At 36.4% G+C, this 10,604-nt stretch overlaps 1 protein-coding gene across 1 annotated transcript in view; it reads right to left on the bottom strand.

Annotated features, from left to right (window-relative positions):
• The window catches only part of SBF2 (SET binding factor 2), a 489,013-nt gene that overhangs the window by 210,983 nt on the left and 267,426 nt on the right, over positions 1-10,604 (bottom strand). The window contains exons 10-13 of the mRNA XM_037728439.1: positions 9,482-9,559; positions 8,502-8,615; positions 7,920-8,048; positions 4,376-4,474 (exon numbers count right to left, since the gene is read on the bottom strand). Of these exons, the coding sequence (XP_037584367.1) occupies positions 4,376-4,474; positions 7,920-8,048; positions 8,502-8,615; positions 9,482-9,559 (420 nt within the window). The remainder of the gene's footprint in view (positions 1-4,375; positions 4,475-7,919; positions 8,049-8,501; positions 8,616-9,481; positions 9,560-10,604) is intronic.

The raw sequence follows: 10,604 nt of genomic DNA, 5'->3' as shown, positions 1-10,604 counted from the left end.
GGTTTCACCATGTTGGCAAGGCTGGTCTCAAACTCCTGACCTGAGGTGATCCTCCCACCTTGGCCTTCCAAAGAGCTGAGGTTACAGGCATGAACCATCATGTCCAGCTGGGTAGTTAGTCTTACATCAGACAAAACAAACTTTAAGGCAACAGTGGTTAAAAAAAACAAAGAGGGGCAGTATATAATGGGTAAAGGCCTTGTCTAACAGGAAAATATCACAGCCCTAAACATATATGCACCTAACACTGGACATCCTAAATTTATAAAACAATTACTATTTAGGCCTAAGAAATGAGATAGACAGCAACACAGTAATAGTGGAGGACTTCAATACTCCACTGACAGCATTAGACAGGTCATCAAGACAGAAAGTCAAAGAAACGATGGATTTAAACCATATCTTGGAACAAATGGACTTATGGATACATATAGAACATTTCATCTAACCACCACAGAATACACATTCTATTCAACAGTGCATGGAACTTTCTCCAAGATAGACCATGATAGGCCATAAAATGAGCCTCAATAAATTTAAGAAAATTGAAATTATATCAAGCAGTCTCTCAGACCACAGTGGGATAAAACTGGAAATCAACTCCAAAAGGAACATTCAAAACTATGCAAATACATGGAATTTAAATAACCTGCTCTTGAATGAGCATTGGGAAAAAAACGAAATCAAGATGAAAATTAAAAAATTCTTCGAATTGAATGACAATAATGACACAACCTATCAAAACCTCTGGGATGCAAAGGCAGTGCTAAGAAGAAAGTTCCTAGTCCTAAATGCCTACATCAAAACGTCTGAAAGATCACAAACAGAAAATCTAAGGTCATACCTCAAGGCAATAGAGAAACAAGAACAAACCAAATGTAAACTCAGCAGAAGAAAGAAAATAACCAAGATCAGAGAAGAACTAAATGAAATTGAAACAAAAAAAATTACAAAAATAAATGAAACAAAAACTGGTTCTTTGAAAAGATAAATAAAATTGACAGACCATTAGCAAGATTAACCAAGAAAAGAAGAGAGAAAATTCAAATAACCTCACCAAGAAATGAAATAGGAGATATTACAACTGACACCACTGAAATACAAAAGATCATTCAAGGCTACTATGAACACCTTTATACACATAAACTAGAAAATCTAGAAGAGAATGGCAAATTCCTGGAAAAATACAACCCTCCTAGCTTAAATTAGGAAGAATTAGATACCTTGAACAGACCAGTAACAAGCAATGAGATTGAAATGGTAATTTAAAAATTACCAACAAAAAAACGTCCAGGACCATATGGATTCACAGCAGAATTCTACAAGACCTTCAGTGAAAAGTTGTTACCAATCTTTTTGACACTATGCCATGAGACAGAGAAAGAAGGAACCCTCTCTAATTTATTCTATGAAGCCAGCATCACCCTAATACCCAAACCAGGAAAGGACATAACCAAAAAAGAAAACTAGAATTGATACCCTCGATCAACACAGATGTTAAAATACTTAACAAAACACTACCTAACCAAATCCAACAACTATCAAAAAGACAATCCACCATGATCAAGTGGGTTTCATACCAGGGATGCAGGGATGGTTTAATATACATAAGTCAATATACATGATATATCATATAAACAGAATTAAAAACCACAAATCACACGATCATCTCAATAGATAGTGCAGGCAAAGCACTGGACAAAATCTAGCATCCATTTATGATTAAAACTCTGAGCCAGGCTGGGCACAGTAGCTCACGCCTGGAATCCCAGCACTTTGGGAAGCTAAGGCAAGCGGATCATGAGGTTGAGAGTTAGAGACTAGCTTGACCCACATGGTGAAACCCTGTATCTACAAAAAATACAAAAATTAGCCAGGTATGGTGGCACGTGCCTGTAATCCCAGCTACTTGGGAAGCTGAGGCAGGAGAATCGCTTGAACCCAGGAGATGAAGGTTGTGGTGAGCCAAGATCGTGCCATTGCACTCCAGCCTGGGCAACAAGAGCGAAACTGTCTCAAAACAACAACAACAAAAACTTTCAGCTAAATTAACATGCAAACATAATACTGAATGGGGAAAAGATGAAAGCATTCCCTTTGAGAACTGCAACAAGGATGCCCACTCTTACCACTCCTCTTCAACATAGCACTGGAAGTCCTAGCCAGAACAATCAGACAAGAGAAAGAAATAAAGGGCATCCAAATAGTAAAGAAGAAGTCGAACTGTCACTGTTTGCTGATGATATGATCGTTTACCTTGAAAACCCTAAGGACTCCTCTAGAAAGCTCCTAGAACTTATAAAATAATTCAGCAAAGTTTCCAGATATGAGATTAATGTACACAAATCAGGAGCTTTTTGATAAACCAACAGCAACCAAGCGGAGAATCAAATCAAGAACTCAACCCCTTTACAATAGCTGCTAAAAATTAAAATACTTAGTAATATACCTAACAAAGGAGTTTAAAGATCTCTACAAGGAAAACCACAAAATACTGCTGAAAGAAATCATAGATGATGCAAACAAATGGAAACACATCCCATGCTCATGGATGGATAGAATCGATATTGTGTAAATAACCATTCCACTAAAAGCAATGTACAAATTCAATGTAATTCCCATCAGAATACCATCATCATTCTTCACAGAATCAGAAAAAACAATTCTAAAATTCATATGGCACCAAAAAAGAGCCTGCATAACAAAGCAAGACTAAGCAAAAAGAACAAATCTGGAGGCATCACACTACCTGATTTCAAACTTCACTATAAGGCCATAGTCACCAAAACAGCATGGTACTGCTATAAAAATAGGCACAGAGACCAATGGAACAGAACAGAGAACGCAGAAATAAACCCAAATACTTATAGCCAACTGATCTTCGATAAAGCAAACAAAAACATAAAGTGGGGAAAGGACGTACTTTTCAACAAATGGTGCTGGGATAATTGGCTAGCCACATGGAGGAGAATGAAACTGGATCCTCATCTCTCACCTTACATAAAAATTAACTCAAGATGGATTAAGGACTTAAATCCAAGACCTGAAACTATAAAAATTCTAGAACAATGGAAAATTCCTTCTAGATACTGGCTTAGGCAAGGATTTCATGACCAAGAACCCAAAAGCAAGTGCAATAAAAACAAGATAAATAACTGGGACCTAATTAAACTAAAGAGCTTTTGCACAGCAAAAGGAACAGTCAACAGAGTAAACAGACAACGCACAGGGCAGGAGAAAATGTTCACAATCTACATCTGACAAAGGACTAATACGCAGAATCTATAACAAACTCAAACAAATCAGTAAGGAAAAATCCCATCTAAAAGCAGGCTAAGGACATGAATAGAAAATTCTCAAAAGAAGATATACAAATGGCCAACAAATATATGAAAAAATGCTCAACATCACTAATGATCAGGGAAATGCAAATCCAAACCACAATGCAATACCACCTTACTCCTGCAAGAATGGCCATAATCAAAAAATCAAAAACAGTAGTCACTGGTGTGGATACAGTGAACAGGGAACACTGACGGGAATGTAAACTAGTAAAGCTACTATGGAAAACAGTATGGAGATTCCTTAAAGAACTAAAAGTAGAACGACTATTTGATCCAGCAATCACACTACTGGGTATTTATCCAGAGGAAAAGAAGTCATTATTCGAAACAGATACTTGCACATGCATGCTTACAGCAGCACAATTCACAATTGCAAAATCATGGAACTAACCCAAATGCCCATCGATGAATGAGTGGATTAAGAAATGGATCCACTCATTGATTGATGGGCATTTGGGTTAGTTCCATGATGTGTTACATTACACACACACACACACACACAAATATATATATGTGTGTGTATATATGTATATGTAATGTAATATACATGTATTTAATGTAACATATTTATATGTGTGTATGTGTATATATACACACATGTATATTTATATGTGTGTAATGTCATATATATATATGATGGAATACTATGCAGCCAGGAAAATGAATGAATTAATAGCATTTGTAGTGACTTGGATGAGATTGGAGACTATTATTCTAAGTGATGTAACTCAGGAATGGAAAATCAAACATGTATGTTCTCACTGATATGTGGGAACTAAGCTACGAGGATGCAAAGGCATAAGAATGATACAGTGGACTTTGGGGACTTGGGGGAAAGAGTGGGAGGGAGGCAAGGGATAAAAGACTATAAATATGGTGCAGTGCATACTTCTCGGGTATTGGGTACACCCAAATCTCACAAAGCACCGTGAAAGAACTTACTCATGTAAACCACCTGTATCCCAATAACGTATGGCAAAATAAATAAATTAATAAAATTAATGACTGTCTAAATAAATATACTTACTTACATTTTTGAATAGTTGCTCAGCAAGTTCTCTGACATGCTTTATCATCTTCACTGGGTTACTTTCTTCAACTTTAATTCTCTCTACTTCAAAGGCTACCAACTAGGAAAAATAATCAAATGGCAAAACATCAATTCCAAAATATGCCAAATTCAAAAGCTGTGATAATTTCATACAATTTGCAAGCCGAAAAAATCCAACATATACATTATTTCAAAAACGAAATATTTTAGGTTTTGGGGTTTCACCTCCATTCTGGGGTTACAGAGTCAAGCAAACTCTTGAATTGTCTAGTGGTCCCTCCCTGAGGATTTGGGGCCCTATTTCTTCTAGGGAAAGGTCATTTCTGGAACTCAGAAAGACCCTGTCATTCCACAGACCTCAGTCAGAGAAATTCAGACAGTCAGAAAGTGTCTAACACTTTCTTAACTCACAAAACATGAACCAAATGTTCAAGTCATGATGCTCAGACTATAGTCCTAGCTGTGCTAACAATGTGAGCTGGGACTAGTCACTTAAACTCCTGAGCTTCAGTTTTCTCATCTCTAAACTAAGATGGAAGAACTAGGTGACCTTTAGATACCTTCTAGTTCTCAAATTATATATATTCTAGTACATCTCTCTATTAACTAATTTATTGGGAGAACTGTGTGAGTCTGTATACTTAGGGTAAAGAAAAGAAGGCTGACAGGAAAAAAAATTGTGGGAGGATAAATAGATGGATGATAAAAATAAAAAGGTACAACATAGAATTATTCTAGGAACTAACAGATTGACTGCATAGGCATATAAGACTACGGCTTACCTATTCTAGGCTAGGACTCAGAAAGATTGTCAAAGGCAAACAGTCTTTTCATTCTAAGATGTCTAGTTGATGGGAGTGTGAGAACAAGGCCTTGTACATTGCAAGTTGCCTCTCAAAGCCCCTATAACACCCCATTGTGGTAGGCTGCCCTAGGCTAAGTGAAAACAAGAATCAATTTCCCTGGAGCAAATGTTATTTTCGTACCAAAGCATTCCCATGCAAATGACCAAAGAAGGTAGGATGAGAAATTATTTAGTTGTGATGCCTCACTTTTCTTAGGCTCTTGACCAATATATACATATGATTAACTGGCTATCAAGTAACATCAGTAAGGTCACCACTGTAGGCTCAACAGAAAACTGGATGAACACTAAGGGGTGACCCAATAGGAACTTTAGACAGAATTCTTGCCTTATCATCATTTCCGATCTAGAGTATACATGTATAAAAAATAAATAAAAAATAAGTTACCATACAGAGACATAAAATGAAGCCTAATGCAGTTCAGTGACTCTCAGAGTAAACTACTTTGGGAGAGTTTGGAAGAGGTGGCAAGATAAGAGCAGAGTATGAAGAACAGAGGGGGCACCCCAAGCAAGGGAAAGACCTACAAAAATAGAGGCTGTGGCAAGCAAGTTTTCTGCAAGTAATTAATTTCACTTTTTAGTTGTGATGAAGCTACCAGAGGGAGTATGAGAAATCTGAATAGAAAAGAAAAGAGTATATAAACCAATGTTACTATTCATAAAGCTTCAAAGACTAATAAAATGTAGGAGCTAGAAAAGACCTTGGAGAGCATCTATTTTAATCTCATAAAATATTATGTTATGAATTAGTACAGAATCTAAAGGCTAATAAATGTTAGTAGAATCAATAATCAATCATATTATATGGCTGTATTAGAGAATCAATGACCAATAATTGATTAGAAAAAATTGTCCACCTCGGTCGGGCACAGTGGCTCATGCCTGTAATCCCAGCACTTTGGGAGGCAGAGACAGGTGGATCAATGAGGTCAGGAGATCAAGACCTCCTGATCAACATGGTGAAACCCCATCTCTACTAAAACAATAAAAAAAAAATTAGCTGGGCGTGCTGGTGTATGCCTGTAGTCCCAGCTACTCAGGAGGCTGAAGGAGGAAAATTGCTTGAACCCGGGAGGGAGAGGCTGCAGCGAGTCAAGATTGTCCCACTGTACTCCAGCCTGGCGACAGAGTGAGACACCATCTCAAAAAAAAGAAAAAATTGTCCACCTCAGAATGTCTCCTAAATCCTCACATGCTTTGTGTTCTCAATTAAAGCATCTGATGCAGTAAACATTCTACACAGAACTAAAACATGTGCCTCTTCTTTAATTCTTACCTGTGAATACTTCACTATCTTTACAAAAAATAGAAGATCTTTCTCCTCTGAACCAAAGATATTTAAGATCCTGATTCCTACCTTCTCTATATAAAATAAAATTACCAGAAGCAAAACATGACCACTATTACTGTTCTCCATTATCTTGGGTTCTAGGAGTATTTGTTCTTTTATAGACTTCAAGGAACTTTTTAGATTTTTGGTTCTAATACAGTACTCTTTAAAAAATTGAAATGAGAATAATATTCTTGTTCTATCCAGCAGAATGGGCTGCTGTGACTAACAAGTTAAATGATAAATGAAGAGATGCTTAAAAAAAAAAAGAACAATAAATGCAAAACAGCCTCCTTATTTTGAGTCGTATCTGCCCTATTTCTCCCTCTCTATGGCTAATTCCTTGAAGATAGAGACAAAAATCTGTTTTCCATGTATTTGATGTCTCCTAAGAGAGGTAGAGAAATGCTGACAACTGGTTAGTAAGAATGCCAAGAGGCCAGGGGCGGTGGCTCATGCCTGTAATCCCAGCACTTTGGGAGGCCAAGGCGGGCGGATCACAAGGTCAAGTGAACGAGACCATCCTGGCCAACATGGTGAAAACCCTGTCTCTACAAAAAATACAAAAAACAATTAGCTGGGTGTGGTGGTGCACACCGGTAGTCCCAGCTATTCAGGAGGCTGAAATAGGAGAATTGCTTGAACCTGGGAGGCAGAGGTTGTTCTGAGTTAAGATCACACCACTGCATTCCAGTCTGGCACCTGGTGACAGAGTGAGACTCTGTCTCAAAAAAAAAAAAAAAAAAAAAAGAAAAGCCAAGAAGTTAAACTATGGCTCTATGACTCTGACAGACTAAATGTAACTCCAATTTGAAGTAATTTCAGCTATCTTAGCTTCAAATTAGACCTTTCTCCCTCTAAGACTAACAAAAGAACTACTGCATTAGTGCCCTTAAAAACAAGAATTCTATTTACACAATCACTGTGAAATAAAAAAGATTTTAATCAATTATTTTTTAAAATTTAATATTTTTTAATATGAATACCATTTGGAGTATGAGTGGTTTTCAGTTACATGGATGAATTACATAGTGGTGAATTCTGAGATTTTGGTGTACCCATCACCTGAGTGGTGTACATTGTTCAATTATTTAAAATTCAGTTGTTCAAAAATTATATGTACTTCCAAGGCATCTTATAATTATTTTTTTCTAATTTTTATAATCCACATTAAAATATTGAGATTTGATAAGCATAATAATATTGGGATTATTTAATACTTAATTTATATTTGACTATGTAAATATGAAAAATATTACTTTTTTACTTTTAACTACTAGTCTAATTATGGGTATAAATAATGCCTTCATTTAATAAGAACTATACCTCATCAAAGAGATCACAAGATCTATAAGGAGGACCTCTTTCTGAAACAAAACCTGCAAATGCCATTCCATTGAGTACTTTAGTGAGGAAATCATTCTCGACCAAACCACGCTGCCCCAAGAATGCTGTCTGTAAAAAAAAAGAAAATGTGAAATAACAATTTATCACTTGGCAATGGACAAATGATCAAAACAAAAATATAATAAAAACATCAAAGCCTATATAAATTCCTTCATGTATAAATATGTATTATCATAAACATATTTCTCTCAAAGAGAGTTATTCTGAAATACTACATGTACTGAAAGAATAAAAATGAATCTGTCTACAAGGAGGAAAAATCAGAAACTGACACTCAATTTTAAAAGAAAAACTGATTTAAAGTTAACATATTCTAATGGGAGACATTATGCGAGTTCCACATTATTATTAAGAACTGATATCTAACCACACAAAGCAGAAATTTTAAATAACCACATTTGATAAATCAAGGTCAAAATAAATGACCAGGAAAAAAAACAAGTAGTTTTATTAAATTAGAATATATTTTTTGGACAGATACAATACAGCACTCTATCTTACTTTGTGGAAATGTATTACTGGCTCTGCATGAATTCTTATAAGTTGCAGGCAGGATCTATATCCTTGGAAGAGTTGTGCAAATAATCTAAGGAAAACTGCTCGCACTTCTTTATCCTAAAAATGTCAGAAGAAATGTTAGGTAATTTAAATTTTTAAAAACAAATGAAATATCATTGAGTCAAAAAGATGAAAAGGCATATATCCCAAGTCCTCTGATTTTTATATCCACCAAAACAATTACAGTCACAACCAAATAAAAGACAAATATAAGAAGAAAAAACTCTCATGATTGTATTTTGAAAGCTTATGAAATTTTTCCAAACTTATAAATATCTATTCTTATATGAATAAGGTATGACTTTGAAATCTGGTTTGATAATCCAGCTTTTACTGGAATCACAGTCTAGAATTATAAGGAAACTTGTTAGTCAATTCCTTACTTAATTGATCAGGAAATGAAGGTCAAGAATGCTTAAGTATTTGTGTTTAGCACCGTGAGGTTCCTTAAAAGCACACTGCTAAGAAATGTTCTAAGCAAAATAAAAAGGGGGCCTCTGTTACGGCTTCTAATTTGAACTATTTTCATCCACAAACTCCTCAAACTTGATTTTCTCCTATCACCAGCATTCTTTGTATCCATTTTTGTAAGCATCTCCTTTGTTTTTAATCCTTGCCTGATCTTTTCAATTTGATGCATGGCACAGTTTTCCAGGCTATAATCTAGGTTCTGATTTTCTGTCCTACACTTACTCATCCTCCCTCAGAGCAGCAGTTTAATCCCTAGTGGCCGCTTGCCCAGTGCCCTTCCCTGTGGCTCCTTCTTGAACAGGACATTAAGGACAGTCTCCTAATTTCTAATTTGGGGCACTTTTTACTCTGCTGTCCATCTAACTCTAACTTCACTTAGCTTCTTTAATAACCCTACAAATAAAAGTACAGCTTTCTTAAACAGCATTGAATTTAAATGTTAAACTTCTTACCAGCATTTTTGAGTGGGATAAAGCTGTTCGTGGAGGAGGAAAAGCATGATCTGCTACTTCCAAATCTGGGTGTAAAATCTAAAGCAAAAAAGTTTCGTTATGTAAAATGTCATAATATCAATGAAATCTATTATTGGGGCATTAAGATGAAAATATCAGCATATGAATTATAATATATTACTTCCATGAATACAATTCAATTAGCTGGGGTAGCTCTATATGTACTATTGTAGAAACATATTTAGTTGAAAAGACAACATATTCAGTTGAAAACACGTTCTAGAAAAACATACGTAGTATGGCCTAATTTATTTGAAAATAAAATAAACTCTAAATCTATATATGTACATACATTGATGTATATATAAATGAGAATGAAAAGTTCTGGAAAAAAAATACACTGAACTATAAAATAGATGTCTCCGGGACCAGGCGCGGTGGCTCACGCCTGTAATCCCAGCACTTTGGGAGGCCAAGGCGGGTGGATCACGAGGTCAAGAGATGGAGACCATCTTGGTCAACATGGTGAAACCCCGTCTCTACTAAAAATACAAAAAATTAGCTGGGCATGGTGGCGCGTGCCTGTAATCCCAGCTACTCCAGAGACTGAGGCAGGAGAACTGCCTGAACCCAGGAGGCGGAGGTTGCGGTGAGCCGAGATCGCGCCATTGCACTCCAGCCTGGGTAACAAAAGCGAAACTCTGTTTCAAAAAAAAAAAAAAATAGATGTCTCTGGGAAGAGAATAATCTATGTCAGAGCTATTTGTTTATACAGTTGAATTTTTAAAAACAGCTATTTGTTTTTATGTTTCTAAGTGTAATTTAAAATTACTGAGCAGAGGCAAGGTGTGGTGGCTTATGCCTATAATCGCAGCACTTGGGAGGCTGAGGTGGGCGGATCACAAGGTCAGGAGTTCGAGACCAGCCTGGCCAATATGGTGAAATCCCATCTCTACTAAAACTACAAAAATTAGCTGGGTGTGGTGGCGGGCGCTTTTAGTCTCAGCTACTCAGGAGGCTGAGTCAGGAGATTCACTTGAACCTGGGAGGCAGAGGTTGCAGTAAGCCAATATCATGCCACTGCACTCCAGCCTGGGCAACAGAGCAAGACTCCATCTCAAAA

This window comes from Cebus imitator, unplaced genomic scaffold (assembly GCF_001604975.1).
Source record: "Cebus imitator isolate Cc_AM_T3 unplaced genomic scaffold, Cebus_imitator-1.0 Scaffold265, whole genome shotgun sequence".
NCBI classification, from domain to species: domain Eukaryota; kingdom Metazoa; phylum Chordata; class Mammalia; order Primates; family Cebidae; genus Cebus; species Cebus imitator.
This window is presented reverse-complemented; position numbering and strand designations above follow the sequence as displayed.